Source organism: Heterocephalus glaber, unplaced genomic scaffold (genome assembly GCF_053883595.1).
Source record: "Heterocephalus glaber isolate CG9 unplaced genomic scaffold, H.glaber_assembly_v1.0 deba00001497, whole genome shotgun sequence".
In the NCBI taxonomy this organism is placed as follows: domain Eukaryota; kingdom Metazoa; phylum Chordata; class Mammalia; order Rodentia; family Bathyergidae; genus Heterocephalus; species Heterocephalus glaber.
The window spans coordinates 46,719,275-46,739,078 of NW_028258320.1; the positions used below are offsets into that span (position 1 = coordinate 46,719,275).

At 46.0% G+C, this 19,804-nt stretch overlaps 1 protein-coding gene across 3 annotated transcripts in view; it reads right to left on the reverse strand.

Moving 5' to 3' along the window:
* The window catches only part of Slit1 (slit guidance ligand 1), a 171,989-nt gene that overhangs the window by 16,096 nt on the left and 136,089 nt on the right, over positions 1-19,804 (reverse strand). For all 3 annotated transcript variants that reach the window (XM_004838581.4, XM_021253141.2, XM_021253140.2), the window contains 7 exons: positions 19,598-19,764; positions 15,958-16,090; positions 15,282-15,350; positions 12,655-12,726; positions 10,101-10,172; positions 9,322-9,393; positions 907-1,070 (listed from right to left, as the gene is read on the reverse strand). In XM_004838581.4, the coding sequence (XP_004838638.1) occupies positions 907-1,070; positions 9,322-9,393; positions 10,101-10,172; positions 12,655-12,726; positions 15,282-15,350; positions 15,958-16,090; positions 19,598-19,764 (749 nt within the window). The remainder of the gene's footprint in view (positions 1-906; positions 1,071-9,321; positions 9,394-10,100; positions 10,173-12,654; positions 12,727-15,281; positions 15,351-15,957; positions 16,091-19,597; positions 19,765-19,804) is intronic.

Sequence of the window (19,804 nt, forward strand, 5' to 3'; positions counted from 1 at the left end):
CAAGGTAGGGTCTGTTTCTTGATCCAGATGCTGGCTGCACAGTGAGTTCAGTTAGTGAAGATACAATGAGCTCTTCACTCATGTATGTGTGTTATATTTTAATAGAAAGTTTTTAAAAACTGCCAGCATCAATCCTACCCTGTTCCGTAAATACTGAGCATACACTAGTGTCAAATGACCTGCCTCCAAAAGCCTCACCACAGGCTGGCCCTTCTGAACCAGTACCACTCAGACAGCATCCTGCACCCAGGGTGCCCCAGAGCCTCCTCATTAACCTATGCCTATCATTTTCATTTCTGAGGTGGCTTCTGAGCTTGCAGGGAGCAGGGGCCATGGCCTTCCCCTGGGGGACCCCACACACAAAAAGCTGTGGCTGAGACAGCCACTCAGTCCCCTATGTTCAGCACGGCCTCTGGGGCTCAGCCATCAGCCAGCCAGTCAATCATTCCCAGAGCAAGTATCTACAGATATTTGAGGTAAGGTGCCCAGACCCAAGCCAGAACAAGCTGGTTCACCAGCTCCACCAAGAATGGAGAATTTAAGCTAATTGCTGAGCAGGATTCCTACCTAAGGGAGGCCAGAGTGCTTGCACTGCTGAGAGGCTGAGCGCCTCCAGAAACACTGCTGCTGTTTTCATTTTTCTTATAAAACTTCAGGGAGGGATTAAGCCCTGATGACCTGAGATTTTTTTGTTTGTTATATGCCAGGACTGAAAGCAGCCAGCCATCCTAACAAGCAGCAAGTGCCTCATCCCTGCCACTTGACGCTCCCTCCAATGGTCACCTCAGGGACACAGGAGTCTCTGGAAGGCCTTGCCAGAGGTAGATTAGGTCCAAACTCCCTAGTAGCAGGGGGTAGGACTCTTATCAGCACCTGCCACCCCTTTCTTCATGCTCCTGAACTCACCTTGGCATTCAAACTTCTTGGCAGGTGTGGTGAGCAGCAGCTTGCCCTCCATGTCAGGAGGCCCAGTGCAGCGGGCAATGCCTGGCTCCTTGTAGCCAGTTTTCACCCAATTGGATAGCCAGCGGAGGTGACAGTCACAGTACAGAGGATTGGCACCAATAGCCCTGCAGCAGAGAACAGAGACAAGCAGGCATTACAGCTTCAGGGAGTCTTTTACTCTCTGGGCTCCTAAGGTCCCACACACTGTACCAGGGGCTGGCAAAAATCCTACCAGCACCCATTTCATGGGCATTGACTTGTAGCCAGTACCGTTTCAAGTTCTTCATACACATCATCTTGCTTAGTCCTCACTACACCCTCTTATCCCTATTTAAATGTGCAGAAACTGAGGTTCACAAAGGTTGAGAAACTTTCTAAAGAGTACACAGGGAAAGAGAAGAACTGGGATTTGAACCCTCATTGCTGAGGCCAGAGCATATGAATGCATCACCTCCCGTGGACACGGGGGAGAAAATAACCAATATTTACAGACACATCTTAGGAATGAGACAGCTGCTTTTTCTGCACTCATGCATTGAATCTTCTCATTAACCCCACATGCAAGTTTTCATTTCTGCACCTTCTAGAGGTAGGAACTGAACCTTACATGGAATCAGTAATTTCCCTGGAGTCACACTACTAGTGAAGGGCAGCCCCTGGGTCCAGTCCCAGAGCTGTGCCTCAAAAGTCCATACTCCTTATTTTTCTTTTCAGTTTTAATTACACAAAGAGCACATGAATGCATTTTCATTGTAAGCTCCTTCTAAATGCTGCAGACAAAGCAGAAGTCTCCACCCACACAACACTGTGAATGTATTAAGTGCTACTGAGCTGTGTGCTTTAAAAAGGTTAACTTTATATTATGTAAAGTTCACCTCAGTTTCTTTAAAAGGCACTTTCCTGTGTTATTGATGGGGTGCAAAATGGCATAACTCCTGGAGGGGAGTTTTGTGATAGCTACCAAATTACCAATACAGTTGTCTTTCTGGGACGTATCTGCACACGCATGTAAAGACATCTGTGTGATGGCATTGTTTTTAACAGAAAGACTGGCACTTATGGGTTGAGTGTCCCTTCCAAAACTTATGTTAAAATTTCATTACCCTTGTGAATGTCAAGTGGTGCACATTAAGAAGGGATGAGGACAAGAGGGCTCCTGAGCTACCTCGAGTGCTCACTTGTGCTTTCACCAGGCCATGACATATGCTCTTAAGACTTCCAGGCCCCTAGACCTGTAAGCCAAATGGACTTCTACTGTTTATAGTTTACTGGATCTGTGGTGTTCTTTTATAGAAGCACAAATGGACTAAGACAGCTGGGAAACCCCACTGGTCATCAAGGAGGGAGCAGTAAACTGTGCATCAGAAGCGTAAAGTCCACTGTCACAGCCCTCCACAGAGGAGCACATGGTTGCATGGTCAGGCAGCTCTCTAGCCCCTTCCCACAGAGACGCACACATGATTCTTCCTCACAGGTCATATCCAGACTCCTCATTTCCCAGCAGCTTGCTTCTTGTCACCAAACAGCACACCTTGGAAATCTTCCAGGTCAGCATAGGTGGATCCACCTCATTTTGTCAAACTGCTTCACAGTATTCAAAAGAGTGCTATAGGACACTCCAGAACACCCAGTGGTTTAATAAGTGGCTTCCCTGCTGCTGCACATCCTGGAGGTTCTAACAGCTGGGAGTACTTAGACATGCCTCCAGGTGAGGTATGAGAATTTCTCTAAAACAGATGCTAAAAGCAGAATTTGGTGGCAGAGAGAGTGCATGTCAGATGGTACCAGCTGCCCCCCAAGAGGCCAGCAGTCAGAGGCCATTCCTATGCCCTCACATCGAACATGTATTGCCAACCTCCCAGCCTTTGTGCCAATCCAGTGGGCAAGCTCAGAATCTCTTCCCTCTGCCCCAGGTACAGACACAGAGATGGATGAGACATGGCCAGAAGGAAAGGAAGGGCCTGAGATGTTTGATTCAGCAAATAGAAGAGTCAGTGCCTCATATCTGCAGTGCATCAACATTACTTTGAAAGCATAAGGCTATATAGTGTTAGTAAGGACAGGCACATTTGTTAAGTTACCAAGGGATGTGCTGCCATTTTCCACTCTTTCTGGGCAATACAGAGATGTGCGCAGTCTGATAAAAGCTGCAGCAGCTCTGAACAGGAATTCTCCAGAATAGCAGAGCTGATAATATGCGACCTTATAAAATGGGCTGAACAAGACTTGGACTCCACAGCTGCTCCCTGCCCGGATGACCTTGAGCAGCCCACTTAACATCTCTAGGGCTCACTTTAGGATTCAATAAAGAGTTTGCAGTCTAGAGGGGGAAGAAGGACAAGCACATATAACCTACAATGGGCACTGAGGGAATCACAGAGCTCAGCAAAGAACACAGTTTTGACCTTGACATGTATTTAATTCTTTCTATCCTTATATGCTGACAGTATCCATCCTGGCTAATGGGATGAATGAGACTGTCCTCTTTACTGAGCAATACCAGGGCCTCTCAGATGTACAGGAAGGTCACTGGTGTGTTCAAAAACAAAAGCCTTTTAAAGCAACAAGAATATAAAAATTGTGGATTATTCAAAACATTTACATTTGCCAGGTTTTTTATATTAATAAAAAGTACAATCTAACATGTTATCCAGAAGACAAATATAACATTTATAGTGCACTACAAGGAGTGTGCTCCAGTGATGAGGCACAAGTTAAAAGTTTATTAGGAGTGGCTGCTGCTTTCAGTCCTGTAGATGATTAGAGAAAATTCCAGAAAGACTGAGTCTGAGGCTGCCATGAATGTGGGGGCCCTTGATGTCTCTTAGGATCTTCACAAATCCCCAGATTGGTGCAGGTGTTCCTCCATAAATGGCAGCAAACCTGCACCTCCTAAGTGTCCCTTCCTGACTCTTAATAATAAAAACTGTGAGTCCAGAATCACATAAAAGCTATTCAAGCTGGGTGTGGTGATGCATACCTGTAATTTCAGCTCCTGAGGAGGCTGAAGCAAGAGGATCACAAGTTTGAGGCCAGCCTGGGCAACTTAGTGTAACCTTGTCTCAAAATAAAAAAATCTAGGGATGTAGTTCAGTGGCTTCAGAAGAAAAGCTCTTCAAAAACATAAATCCTGGCTTGACCCACATGTGATGATGTGATGTTCCTTGTTTCTCTTTTGTGTAGAGTCTGAGTTACACCTGAATTCAACATTTTGTGCTTTCATTTATCCGCAGCAGGATCTTTGTAACTAAGGACCACTGTACCCTCTCTTCAGTTGTACTTTTCACTTTCATCCTTCTCAATAAAAACTACTGTGAAGTGCAATTTATACATGTTAACCAAAAATAAAAAGAAAGAAAGAAAGAAAGAAAGAAAGAAAGAAAGAAAGAAAGAACTACTGTGAACTCAGTGGGGGAGTGGAGAGCCACAGGCTCAACAGAGATGAAGTTGGGTGGGGTTGGGGGACAGCAGCCAGGCCACTGTCAATCTAAAAGGGCCCTTGATCCAGGTACACACCCTAGCAAAGGTATAAATAGCCCTGTGTTGTTGATCTTTGGTGTAACTTGGACACTGCTGAAACAGCGGCTATTCAGCAGTGCCAAGGCACTGCTGCCGTCTATTAACAGAACCTGGCTGGAAGCAGCTTCCTCCTCGTCTGGAGGCCAATGAGCACTCAAACTCTACGCCTCTGCTCATCTAACTCCTAGGCAATTTGTGTGTAGTAATGTCTCCTTCTTCTGGACTTGAAGGCAGTAGAAGTTGTTCCTTGAGGACAGGCCAGACACCAGCAGGCATCAATATGTTTGCTGAGTGAATATCTGCCAAAAGGCAGGAGAAAGGTACAAAACCTCAGCAGAAGAAAGTGCAAGAAGAATCATCGAAAAAAGTGCAACTAAATTAATTTTAGTGTATATGCTTTCAATATTGGGGGTGTACAGATTTATACACCATTGAAATCACTTCTTGCATTTTATCAGATAACAAATTAGTGTCATAATTATCAGTAACTATTTTCTCTTCTGTCATCTGAGTATGCCATATTTACTTAAGCATTCCATATTGATTTTGTTTTTGGTACCAGGGATCAAACTCGGGAACTTGCTCTTGCAAGGCAGGCAGCAGAACCACTGAACTAAATCCCCGGCCCTCCATATTGACTTTTCACACCTAATACTTAATAGATTTGGTTGTTGTTTTTTGTTTTTTGGTACTGGGGATAGAAATACTTAATAGATTTGGAAATCTACCTTTCTAGCCTATAGCAGATTAGAGGCAGCAAAATGCAGGCTTATAACAAGGAAGAATGACATTGGGGAAATTTAGCATAGGATCTGGCACACAGTAGATATTTACCAACCAATAGATGGATGCTGCTCTAGTTTGGATCATGAATAACCCCCAAAGGCCCATGTGTTGAAGGCTTGGTCCCTAGCCCTTGGCACTATTTGGAGGCGGTAGAACCTTGAAGAGGTAGAGCCCTTGAAGGTGACACTGGAACTCAGGCCTCTTCTCTTCCTCCCTCTTTGAATCCCACCCACCATGAGATAAGCAGCTTCTTCTGCCACACATTTTTTCATGATGTTCTGTCTCACCACAGACCCACAAGCAATGCAGCCAACTAGCATGTACTGAAACCTCAGAAAATGTGAGCCAAAATAAACCTTTCCTCTTTGTAAGTTAATTACCTTAGGTGTTTTGTTATAGTAATAGATGGTTGATTTAACAGATGGACAGGTGGCTAGACAAATGGTTCATCTTTCATAGATGAGCTAACTGAAAAGTAAACATAAAAGTAGATGGCAGCAGAGAGATATATAGGGAATTGAAGCCCAGGACAGGGAACAGCACTCACAATCATTATGGCATGTTTAAATCATAGGAGACCTTAGGAATAACCTTTGTACAGGTAAGAGAAGAGTCCTAAAAAAAACAATGAATTGTTTGAGATCCCACTGCAAGTTGATTCCTAGCCTAGAGTTCAAGGGATTTAAATGTAGTGATCCACCCTCCTCTATACCCTTGTCCTCCACACACCTCCTCTATACTGCCTATAGACAGGAGAGGGTCCAGCAAGGGTCATAGCAGAACCAAAGGGCTTCTTAGGACTGTTCGCACTTTGATGAGCCATGAACACAGATGCTGTCACTTGGCCAATCCTGACTTGTTATGAAGCCATGCCACATCCCTCCTGAAGCCTCCACATGGCTTTTGCAGATGACTCTCATTAAGCGCAGAGTGAATGCTGTGTGTCTATGTCATCCTCTTACCATTCCTTACTCTTTGCAAGTGCTCAGGAAATCCTGGTGGAAGGGCTGTAGCTCCTCAGTACAGCAGAGAGGGTGGATGCATATATTCCATCAGTCCTGCATGTGTATATGTGCATGCCTGAACACAATACATACACACTTTCCAGGTGACTGCCTATTTCCATTTTAAGCTCTGGGTTCACAGGACAGAATTTATTACAAAGGTGCTTCATTAACAATAAAAGGTTTCTTCCAAACAGATGCTGTTTTACAGAGCGATTGATCTGAGATGCAATTAACAAACACATCTGATCACTAATGCCATTGTCTTGTTCTACAATTACTGCTAAAGTGATCTTTACTTATTTTATTTCTTATAAATTGAATCTGGCTTCAGACCTGATGTCCTTGTTCTTCTAAAGAGAGATGTAGGCTCAAACTTTGGTTTTGTAGCTTCAGCTTTTTTGTTTGTTTGTTCAGAACATATATAGTTGGTTTGCTTCCCATTTGAAAATCAAAGCCTTTAGATTTTGAACTAGAGATAACATTAGAAAATATTCAGCTATTATTCAATTCTCATGAGGAAGAAGGAAGGATGTTAAACCACAAGCAGAAGGGGTACACTAAGAGGGAATCCAAAGGTGGAAAAGGTAGACTAGATGCTTGGGAGGTCCTGGCCTGACAAGAAGGAGCATGAAGCAGACAGCAGCCAAGGGGCCATGACCCGGGGATCTCCAAAGGGGGCTTGGCAGTCACATGCAGCAGCAGTTCCTGGTGCCTGGAAGAGACATGCTCCCTGGAGAGCAGTTTCTCCCATGTAGGTCCTCAGATTCTAAAGGCTAATGGTCATCAAAAAGGAGCTCACAGTAAAAAATTACAAAACATAAATGGAAACAAGCCCCTGTGAATTCAAGTCAATAGGAGCAATAAACAGTACTGGCCCTGCCTGGCCTTTGTCCAGAGCCACCATCTCCAGCTGGGCTCACTCCTGCGTCCTTCCATCCCCTCCAGCTTCTGTCCCACCACTGGCTTTCCGGGAGTTTTTGACAACTTTATTCTTCCACAATTCCCTTCTACTTATAAAATGAAGTCCAAAGTCCTTAGCCTGGCAAACAAAGCTATTCAAGATGGCATTCCATTGTTCCTTTACAGTCTCAGCTTTTTCCACCCCACATTCCACCCCAGACAAACACCCTTTCTCTTAGCTGGATGACAACATTCCTGAATGTGTCATTTACTTTCTTGGCTCTGTGACTTTGTGCTTGCTACCCCTCTTCCTGGATGCCCTTCCCACCTTCTCTAAATGGCAAACTCTTGATATCTCCTCAGTGACAACATAAATGGCACCTCTTCGTGAAGCTCCTCAGACTTTCCCAGAGTTAGAACTGCTTGCTTCAATTTCTCTTGATAGTATCCAGATGGTCACAGAAGGCAGAGAACTTGTATTAGTAAATTCTACCAGCACTTGACTCACTGTGTTTTGCCAGGACATATTTATTGAGGCAATAAAGAATAAATAGTGATCTTGTAATCAGACACACCTAGGTTCAAATCCTATTTGTCATTTCCTAGCTTTAGGACCTGCTTAGCTTTTCAGAACCTAGGACTGTAAAATGCAAATAATCACTCCTACCACCTTGAATTTACCCATTCCACTTCCATAACAGACATTACTAATCAATCACTGCACTCTTCCCACCAGCTCCAGACCACCTCTGAAATCTTCAGTGTGGTGCTCCAGGCAGTGGGCAGACTCAGCTTTCGACACAAAACCTAGTTCCTATTTTGATCATAGAGTAAACAAGACACCACAGATGATGTACAGTGTTTGACTCAAGCAGATCCTCCAAAAGTGGCTGGGACTCTTTTACTTCCTCAAGTCTAAGACTCTCAGATGCACCACTGGTGTAGCAGGCTTTGGAAGGATGGGAGACATTACTGTGCTAAAGGTACACATCATTTTAGGACACATTCTGATCTGAGAGATGAAAATGTGGGTAAGGGAGTCACAGAACTGGGAAAATCTAGTGAAAGTTTAACTGAATGAACTTCAGGAGAGATCCTGGGGATCCCACGGGCCTGGGTAAGCTTGTTCATTTGGGCCCTGGATGTGGGGCTGAGAGCCATAGGGGTCAGTCACACCGAGGGTCCCAGCTGGGTCCATGTGGCCGGAGTTCATGTACATTGTCTCAGCCAGTAGTGCCAGGAAATGCCAGGAGAGGCATCTGTTGCGATCCAGCCCTACCTCCACAGTGAGGCTGGCCCTGTCTTGGCCCAGAGCTTCTTTATTTCTTCACAGTTTATATGGTTAAATGCATACAATATAAAATGTGCCATTTCCATCACTTTATAATTCAGTAATGTCGATTACAATGTTTTACAACCATCACTACTATCTATTTCCAAAATATTTTTATCACCCCAAAAGAAAACTCTGTACTCCTCATTCTCCTTGCCTTCCTCCCCAGGGCTTCCACACTGACCTACATCCCTGGTTCTTTTTAAATGTTCTATTTTGAAACAAGTTCTCACTAAGTCACTGAGTTTCCTGGGTTGGGCTTGAACTTGCCATCCTCCTGCCTCAGCCTCCCAGAGTGCTGGGATTATAGGCAAGAGTCAGTGCACCTAGCTTGTGTTTACTTTTTGAGGAACCAAGGCTATCACTTTTAAGGAATTTTCACAGTACTATCAGCTAAATGTTTCTGGAAGTCATTCTGCCTCAATTGCACCACTTTGGGAGGTACTAAATTCCTGGAATTTAACCTCCATGGTTTAAGTTAGAAACACGGTTTTGGTGTAGTGCTTAAAATCATGGGCATTGAGGTCAGAAACTCCACCACCTACTAGCTGTGCAACTTTGGGAAAGCTCCCTGCTGTTTCTGGGCCCGTGAAGGGCAACAGTACTTATGTTGTAGGATCACTGTGGGCATCGTACTAGTTGACACAGATGGGCACTGTTACCTTGAGCAAGGCTAGGTCTATACCACTGTGGTTGGTGAGCCATGAGTGTGACAGAGGCTGGGAAAGTACATATGCGAAGTTCTGGCAGTCTGAGGAGCTGGGGTCTCCCTCAGAATTCAAGTTCTGTTTAAATCCAAAGAGGGCCAAAGAATTGGGCTGGAGTACTCACAGGTGAGACAGTGAGGTCACATCTGCGAAGATGCCCTCTTGGAGGGTGGAGACATCATTGCCATGGAGGGACCTGAAGAGAGAAGAAGCTGCCAGTGCTTGGTCCAGAGACAAGGGTCGAGATCTGATGCAGGGGCAGTCCTGGCCCTCTATGAAGGGACATGCCCTGCATATCCTTCCCATCTCTCAGTCAGTGCCATGACCCTGCCTAAAGAGTATGCCCTGCTGGCCCCAGGGAAAGAGGAAGCCCTTAATGGCCTAGGCAGACCACTTTGTTCTCAGTCCTTTGGGAGGACTCTGGCTTTGCCTTCAGAAATAACTCAAGTTAACATTTTAAATAGGTGAGTCTGAGGCTAACAGGCCAGCCATAGATGAGGGCTGGAGAACTATCACCTTGCCCCCAGTGGAGCTGACAGGGGCCATCATATAGGCATAACAGAAAGCTTTGGTCACAAAACAAAAACTCACATCTGAAGAAAGATTCAGATCTCTTGCAAACAAACATTTTCAATCTAAACAGAAGTCTCATATGCAAATGGACACTCCTCCCCCATATACACTACAAAATCAGCTTGGGGGAGACAGCACCCTCTTTTTGAATCATCTCCCATTCCTAATGGGTTCTGTAAGAGGCTTGAGTGAGTGTTCTGGATTCCTGCCACTGGACATGGCATTGGCCCTGCTAAGGCCCCAGACATGGAGATATTTATGCTACCAGGTGGAGGGCAGGGCCCTCTGTGGGGTGGACTTTCTGGAGGAATGAACCATGAGAAAACTTACAGCAGGCGCAGGGAGCGGAGCCCCTGGAAGGCCAGAGGAGGGATGCACTGGAGGGCGTTGTAGCTGAGGATACTGTGGGGAGGAAGGAAGAAAGAAGCTCTGTCAGAAAAGAAGGTACAGTACCTACCCCATTGTAATAAGTAAAGAAACTGAGGCTCAGTGTGGTGAAAGAACATCCTCACAGTCATGTTATTAACTTTTTAGAAGGGGTTTTCACTAAGATTCTGTTTCCAGACCCCACACACTAAACCACTATCCTTAAATGTTTCCAAATAAATGAATCCATTTAGGGGAGACAGGTGGACTAACAATGAAGATGATACCTGCAATGGCCCCACCGTGGGAATAGCTCTTGTTTCCACTGACTAAGACACAGACAAGCCATGGCATATCTACATAATGGAATATTTCTTGGTCATCTAAAGGAAGGAACTACCAATATGTACAATACTATGGATGAATCTAGGGATTCACTTTGACTGTGGTGCTGGTCTGCTGAGTATGCACATATTCAGACTTGTAAAATTTTACACTCTAATATGAGCAGTTCATTGTGCATGCATTGTACCTTAGTAAAGCTATTTTTTAAAATAAGAAATGAGCCAGACATGATGGCGCATGCCTGTAATCTTAGTACTTGGGAGGCTGAGGAAGGAAGATCATCATGAGTTTGAGGCCAGCCTGAGCTACTCAGTGAGTCAGGGCCAACTTGAACAACATAGCAAGACACTGTATCAAAAAAAAAAAAGGAAAAAAAGAAAGAAGGAAAGAAAGAAAAGGAAGGGAAGAAAGAAAGAAAAGAAGAAAGGGAGAAAGGAAAGAGCTATCCATATTATATATATTATACATCCATATTATAGCTGTCTCTCTTGTGGCTGCCAGGATCCCTCAGGCCAGGATTTCTCAACCTCAGAATTAGTGGTAATTCTTGGTCAGGGGGGTTGCCCTGTGTCTTGAGGGATGTTTGGCAACCTCCCTAGCCTTAACTCATTTGATGCCAGCAGCATCCTCCCTCTGAGATGTGCTAACCACAGACGTTTTCAGACATTGCCAAATGTCCCTGGAGGGCAGGATCTTCAGGTTGGGAACACAGGAACACAGTCCTACACCAAGGTGGCTTTATACCAAAGTTCCGAAGGCCCTGCCAAGGCTAAGTCTCACAATCAACAATCAAGTTACAGGGTGTCACGGAGACTGGGAAGTGGTGACCTGCTGACTGGGGCAGATAAGCTCAAGTGTGGAACCCAGACAGGTCCTTCCTGGCCTCAAGCCCATAGTGTGCTCCTGGGGCCTGGCAGGGTCACATATGACCCTGCCTTTCTTTCTTGAGAACTAGCGCCACTATTTGACCTCGGTAAAACCTTGGGAAAGCCCCAAGGTTCCTGGTGTATGATGGGTCTCCTGAGGTGTTGGGAGGTGAAGGAGATGCACTCCTAAGTACAGGCAAATCTAAAGGATGCTTATTAATACCTTCTGCTCAATTGCTTGAAAATTTCTTAGGTTCTAGGCATAAAAATGTTCAAAGGGTCTCTGCTCACAACAGCCCAAGCTGGGAAGAACCCCAATACCGATGAATAATTCAATGGATGAGGGAGGTATGGCACATTTCTGTGAAGAAACACTATGTAGTAATGAAAACAAACAGACCACAGCTACACACAACAGGAATGGATCTCATGGACATAATAACATTCAGCAAAAGAAGCCAGGTGTAAATGGAGGTACCCTCCATGATTCAATTTATATGAGGTTTAAAATGGGAAAATTGGGCTGGGGATTTAGCTCAGTGGTTCCGCCGCCTGCTTCGCAAGCATGAGGTCCCAAGTTCAATCCCCAGTACCAAAAAAAAAAAAAAAAGAAAGAAACAAATAAAATGGGAAAATTGAACTATATTGTTTAGAAATACATATGTAGCTGGGCATGGTGGTGAATGCCTGTAATTCTAGCACTCAGGAGGCTGAGGCAAGAGGATCAGCGGGAGTTTGAGGCCAGTCTGGGCTATATACTGACTTCAAGACCAGCCTGCACTACAAAGCTCAAAAAAGAAAAAATAGAAATAGGGCCGGGGATTTAGCTCAGTGGTTTCGCTGCCTGCTGTGCAAGCTCAAGGACCCAAGTTGGATCCCCGGTACCAAAAAAGAAAAAAGAAAAAATAGAAATACATATGTAGATGGTCGCACTATAGAGAAAATTAAAGAAGCGGCAATCACCACATCAGGATGGGGGCTGCCTTGAGGTGGTCGGAGGGAGAAGTAATGACCAGGAAGGAACAAGGCAGGCTGTGTGTGCTAACACTGTTTCACTTTTTCCTTAGGTGTCTACACATGTGCTAGGTTTATGATTATTTGTTAAAAGGGTATATTTATATTTGTTGCACTTTTCCATGTATGTGTTGTATTTTACAATGAAAGATGTTTTAGTTTTCAGGTTCTCCATTAGCCTCTGGTGGGTGAGGGAGTCTGCACAGGGTTACTGTGAATGACTGGGAAGCCATGCCCGGCACAGGCTAAAGCCATGGCTCTGTGTGCCCAACCCTGGCCCTGCTGGTACTCACAGAGTGGTCAGCTGGCTCATATTGGTGAAGGAGGAATTGCTTAAGGAACTGATCTTGTTGTTACTGAGGTCCCTGGAAAAGCAAGAGCATCATTTGGAAAGAACTCAACTCTGGCTCACTTCTTGGGCTTCTTCCCTCTCCATCTGCATCCCTCCCCAGCCAGGAGGGCCAAGGCCCCACTACTCTGGTGGAGTGGGGTAGCCACTGAACTCCCTGTTTGTACACACAGGGCTGCTGCACCCCCCTTACCACCAGGGGAATGCTTCCACCAAGGCCACTGGTCACCTCCTACCTGCCATGTCTGATGATCTTCTTTCTCTGGCTAGCAATCTGCACAGTAGTGCTTAGCCCTCCCCCACAATCTTGTGAGGGAGAGTGACCCTATTTTACAAATAAAGACCTAGAGTCTCACAGGGATTAACTCACCCCGGACTGCCAGCTGGCCAGAGGCAGAGTTAGGCTCTACCCCAGGTGCAGTGGACCACCCTTCATCCCTGTCTTTCCTGGACCCCTGACTATCTGTCACTCCTGCCCCCTCTGTGGCCTTGCGTTCTTGGTCCCTGGTAACTATCATGTCTCAGGATGCTAAGGTCCCACCATGTCCTCCTTTAGTCCATGTTGAAGTTGCCACCCTGTGGCCCCAGCCTGTCTTCTCACCAGAACCCTCAGCCTGATGCTCCACAGGCCCTCAGACTGGATGGAGCCCAGTCTTGGCTTCCTCCTCCCCTCAGCCTGGAAATGGTACCCCTCCCACATCTCAGGCCACTCATTTGATATCACTGGTTTGTGCCTTGCATCATCTTTTATACCATCCCCTCTTCCTAGGTTTCTGCTTATGTCAAGCCAACATTGCCTCTCTTCTGGTTTCCACTGTCATTTCTTCATCTTCCCAGGGACAAATCTGATGTGGTCACTTCCTTATCAAAAACCTGCTCCTTTCTGTCTGAAGTGGGAATTCTAGCCCTAGCCCCTGAGAGGTGCTCCCCCCACCCCCCGACAGGTGCTCCCCCCACCCCCCGCCAACTGACTTACTAAACTTCCTGAAACTCTCTGAGAATCCCACAGGCCTGTGCCCTTGGATATTCTGTTCCCTGTACCTACTGACTCACCTTCAAAGATGCTCCCCTTGCAGCCCCCACCCTGAGCTCATCACACCCTCCTTTGGGCCACAGGCTGCTCCTGCCTTAATGTGGGACCCTTAATGCTCCCTGTGATTGCATGAGCTCCCGTCTCTCTCCTGCATCCTCCCTAGACTATGACAGTCTCGGGGAGGCCCATGACTGGGACCTATACATCTGCCTACCTCAAAAAGTGCAGCTGGACTCTGAAATATGCACAGAGTGAAAGAATATGCCCTGTCTTCATCTTCTCCTGGTCCCTTCCTCTACCTAATCTAATTCAAAATCCTCCCTTGTTTTAAGGATATAGTTAGGCACTTCACTGAACATTCAACATACTGTGGTCCTACCCTGTGATGGGGAGGTAGAGACATTTCAGCCCTGGAGAGGCAGCACCACAGGAAGAGCCAGCCTGATGTGAGTGCTCTGTTCCCACCTTTCCTCCTCAAGTGGAGCTGAGCCATCCATAGGTGGAGCTGCCACAGGCTAGGCCACAGAAAAGCCAGGAGCTCATAGTATTCAGTCTCTTTCTCTGGCTCTCTGTCACTAGCCACCAGCCACTGTTTCACCCCTACCCCTGCTGGAATGGTGACATTCTCAAAGTCATTAAGCAAAGGCAAGTAAGTTAGAGCTGCAAAATTCCATAAGCAGTGCTTCTCAAAGCAGCCAGTCCTTGAGCTGAATGCTACCAGCCCATAGCAAGGAACCTGTGCCAAGAGCAACCTAAACACAGTTTAGTTTAGCTAACAATGTTTTCGTAGCAAGACTTTCTCAATGCAGGAAAGCAAGATGTTCATTTACACTCCGGTGAAAGTTTCTTATCTAAATACAACCCCACTACAGACAGTTCTCAGACTGACATTTGTCCTCAGGCCACACTTGGAGGAGGGCTGCTCCAAGCCACACTAAGATGGGATGTTCTCTGGACCTCTTTTTGGTAGAATCGGGCCAATGGGTAAATAAAGACAATTGAAGTGAGGTACCAATTAGGCTACAAGGTTAAGGGTAGTTGAACTAATTATCTTGAGACTTATTTTATACATTTCCATGGGTAGAAAGGGTGAAAGGTGGAAATAACAAAAGCAGATGTCAGCCTAAGAAAAACCTATTTACAAATGTGTTTTTCCAGCTGTCCTGTTTTCTATTGGGTTTGGAGGCTGACGTTAGACCAAGAGGTTTCCCATCATCCATCACCCTATACTTCTGCCCTGATTCCTATCTTGCAAGGATTGGTTGAGTTAACAATAATTTTAGCCAGCTCTAGAGGGAGATGATGTGGGCAGAAGCAAACAGGTCTCACCCAATAGGGCTGGAAGGGTGCAATTGCAAAGCATAGCCACTAGGTGGCAAAACAGCTCTAGGCACACGTGTTCCCACAGCGAAGTGGGGATTTGCAAACAGGAGCTGCCCAGAAGTAGGGTTTGTAGGTAATTCTCCCCAAAATTGGAGCCATGATAGTCAAATGCCCTTCTGAGGCAGGCCTGAGACCCTCAAACCCTGAATACTCACACAAGTTGCAAGTACTTGAAGGTGGAGAGTTGACCCGGCACCAGTGTGAACTGGTTGCCATCCAAGTAGCTGCAGAGAGAACACAGTGGGGTCAGTGGTCTGGCCCTGCTTGTCACATGCACTTACCCCCCCCCCCCACATGAGTTCAGACATAAATCCAAATCAAGTCTTCAACACACAGTCCTCTGTGTCTAGAGGTTTCCCTGAAGGATGTTCACCTTGGTGTTACTTATACAGTAAAAATTGGAAACAACTTAAACATCCAATAAAAGGGGATTTATTATCTAGAGCATAATCAACCCATGTGAATAACATTCTGTCATTAGTAAACAAAAGATCACATTTGTAAGCATCTTTGCAACAGTGGGGAATGCTCACAAGACAACAAGTGGAAACAATAATGTTCTCTATTTTTAACACAGAGCTTAGTCTAAAGGGATGAAACTCTTGCCATGGGGATGTGTGTCATCAGGTGACTGCAGAGAGGGACTCCAAGAGGGGGGGTCAAAGCTTTCTTGGAGCTAGTATTTTCTGCAACACCCTAACCCTCCCCCCAGTCAGCCCATCCCTGTTCTCAGGCACCTTCCCTTCCTGCTGCTGTCCCCAACCCCTCAAGAAATGCTTCCTCTCCCTGTCCCTCAGGCCCTCTGAGGGTGCAAGGTCTGGGGCTACTCACAGCTCTGTGACATTTTTGGGGATGCCCTTGGGCAGAGCCCGCAGGTGCTTGTTGCTGCATCTGACCACGGTGTCCAGGCAGGCACACTCCTGGGGGCACTGTGGGCGGGGCAGGCAGCCCCCTTCCTCCTGGCCTAGGGAAGAAGGCATGAAGTCCTGTCAGCCAGGGGATGGATCTTCTTAGGGCCTCTTGCACTAGGGCCAAGTGCCACAGCCCCTCTCTGACACTGCTTTGGCCTCCAGCAAGTCCCATTTTTGCTGTACATCCTCTGTTCCTCATGTGCACACACTAACCCCACCAGAGACAAAGGCTCCTGGAACATATTCAGGTTAAAATGGGCCTGGGATTGATCTCTTCTGCCTCAGGCTCAAGGTGGAGCAGGCAAAGCAGACAAGGAGGACTGCATCCACACCATTTCCTTTGTTTTTGTTTTGTTTGTTTGTTGGAGGGTTTTTTTTGTTGTTTGGCTGGTTGGTTTTTTTCAAGACAGGGTCTCACTATTTAGTTCAGGCTGGTCTTGAACTATGTAGCCCAGATTGGCCTTGAACTTGCAGTGATCCTCCTGCCTCAGCCTCTAGAGTGCCGGGATTACAGGTGTGCACCACCATGCCCAGCTCACATCATTTCTTGAGCAACCATCCCCAGACACTATATCAGGCATTATCTCCTTTGCAGTGCACTAAAGGGGTGTTATCGTTACCCCCTAAAATGCAAGCAGAGTAAGGACAGAGACTTATCTCTCTTTTCTTCTTTGTGCTTTCTTCTCCTAGAGCCCAGCACTCAGTGCAGTCAGTGCCTGGTGAAAAGCAGCCCTCCTAATAGATCAGGTGAATTAATGAATGAACGAATGAATGAATTTCCATCTCACTGAAGTCTAGAAAGGTTAAGTTAGAAGCAATGTGGGGCCTGAGTCCAGGTCTAGCTGATGTAGGCCCTAACCAGGATCCCTTCACTGATGCATTCAATTATTCAGTAAAGATCACTGAATGCCCTCCATGACTTCCTTTTTTCTGACTGGATGCAGAGGAACAATAAAGACCCCTGGTCAGACCTGTTGAAGACATGAAGAAGCAGGTAGCACGTATTCTGGTGACAGTGGCTGTTAGTTATGAAGGGCTGGCCGTGGGTGGGCACTATATGACAAAGATGAACTCACTGAATCCTCAAACATCTCTCTAGTGGACCTGCTTGCTATTATTTGCCCATTGTAGAGATGTGGAAACTAATGCCGAGTGATTACATAACTCGCCCAAGTAACTTGCCCTGGAAGAGGTAGTACTGGGCCTAGGCTCCAGCAGGCTGCCTTGGGAACCTTCCCTCCTGACCACTAGGCCCTCCTGCCTCTTAGCAGCAACGTCTTAAAAAAAAAAATCTTTTCACTTCTAGGAAATTATTATTATTGTTTTATTTTTTTATTTTTTGGTACCGGGGATCTAACTCAGGTCCTTCCACTTGTGAGGCAGGCGGCGAAACCACTGAGGTAGATCCCCCGCCCACTTCTAGGAAATTATTGAAGAGGGAGAAAAAAACTGCACATACGCATAGAGAATTATCCACAAGACATTCCTGACAGAACGACACATAAGAGCAGAGCTTTGGATGTCTAAACGCCAGGCAGAAGGGAGTTGGTCCAATCCATTGTAATGCCCTGTAGACAATGGTGTGTCCGTCATGTTGAAAGGCCCCATAAGATCCTACCTGTGTCCTCCCGTACACATGGACACACAGCAAGGCACCAGAAAGCCACACTGCGGGATGCTGAAGAAAGGAGCCAGGGCTAGGCAGTGGGGGTGGGGTGGGAAGCACAGCGGTGATTGTTTTATTTCCCGGGTTGTCGATAAGAAATGATGATACATGGCTTTTTTATATATATAAGAAAAGCAAACAGTTTCTCGGGAGAAAGAATGCTTTCAAATGAGAGTTAATGGCAGGAGATAAAGCTGAAGATATAAATTTAGGTTGAAAAATCAGAATTAGCACTGGAGGTGTAGCTAAATGATAGAGCACTTGCCTAGCACATGTGAAGCCCTAGGTTTGATCCCCAGCACACCAAACAACAAAACACAACGCCCCCCAAAAAAGCCCAGGATTTAAAAAATTAGCAAGCTATTATTATATAAAATTGATATAGAGATGTATGTGAGTAATACAGTTTGCTTTCTTTCTTTTTTCTGGTGCTGGGGATTGAACCTGCAGCCTTCCCACCGAGCTACATTCCCAGCCCTTTTAAAATGCTTTTACTTTAAGTTGCTAGGTTGCCCAAACTGGGCTCAAACTCATGATCCTTCTGCCATAGCCTCCCAGAGTGCTGGAATTACAGGCCTGCACCACTGTTACAGAAATCTTGGAAAGAAATACACAGAGACACAGAATTTGAATAAAATAATAAAATTTCTTCTCGCGAGCGGGCGGGAACACCAAAAACCAGGCTGGTCAGTATCCGCCTCCCTTTGTTCAGTGTTTCCCTTTTTATATCCTTTTTACCCATTGTCTCACCCCTAGTGGTCTTTGATGTGTAAATACAATTCCAGTTCCTATTTATGAGTCACAGACACAAGATAGGCACATATACATGGTAAATTCACCCTGGCCTGGTAACTTCTGTTAGGTTAATGAAGTTACAGGTTAGTCAGAGTCATATAATTGTCACCTTAAACAAGGAGTTATGGGCAAAGCAAATCTTAGAAGAATACATTACTAATTTTGTTTCTACAACTACCTTAATATTCAATCTATTAAGTTATCTAAAACTTTTCCCTATCACCACTACCCCCAGTTTTTTCTTTTCATTTGAAAAGTAGGAAGCAAAACTGCTATTAGAGAGTCCATTGGTTTTGTTTAGCAAAATACTCTGATGGTTTTTCCTGGTGTGAAAGCTGAGGCTCTCCCAGCGTCACCTTCTTCCCCACGTGACCTGGAGGGGATGGTTCTACAGTGGAGCTGCTCTCTGGAACAGACTGGATTGGGGACGGGGTGGGGGGGTGCAAGGACAGTGGGACTAGAGACAAGGAAGGCATCTCAGCATCCAGCCCAGGAGAAGTTCCCCACGGTAGGGGGCTGAGGGACACTTAAGAACACAGACAACTGAGATGCAGCCTTGCTCTGTCACCTTCAGGAAAAATCTGCTTCCACCAGCAAACACGGTGTGTAATGTCCTGAGGAAAACAGGACCAGGCCGCTTCCTGGTTGTGAAGGGCAAGAGGATTGAGCGCTCAGAAGAAAAAAGGACATTAGAGTAAAAAGTGGCTAGGGTGCCCACATATGAGGGATGGAACTCAAGAGGGTCCTGCTGTATGTGAAGGACAGCGTGACCCCATGGTCTGGAGCACTCAGGAGGAGTCCAGAGGAAGGTCTCTAAGTTAAACACACTTACACAAAGAAAACACATTAAATGTTACTGTAATTTTCTCGGAGTGATGGCATAATGTGATGTTTATTTCCTTTTGTTATCTATATTTTTATGATTAGCACATTACTCCTCTTAAAACCACACAAAGGCACTTCCAGGAAGGGGTGTCTTCTTGCCTCCTGTCCCCGAATCGCCTCACCCAGGGGCATATGCAGGTGCTGCCTGCCACCCACCATGGCTCTGACCTGCCCAGCCCCACCCATGGACCCTTCTGTGGGGGCTGCCAGTTACCTTCCTCACACCTGAAGTCAGGAAAGGCCACATCCTGCAGAGGGATCTGCCGCAAGAAGTCTGGGTTCTGGCAACGAGGGTTTCCAGTCACAATCTTCCTCTTCCTCAGCCAATCGCCCAGCCAGGCCAGCTGGCAGTTACAGTTGAATGGGTTGGCCAGGAGGTTTCTGGAAAAGGCAGGTATGCGGCCATGAAGATATCCTGCGA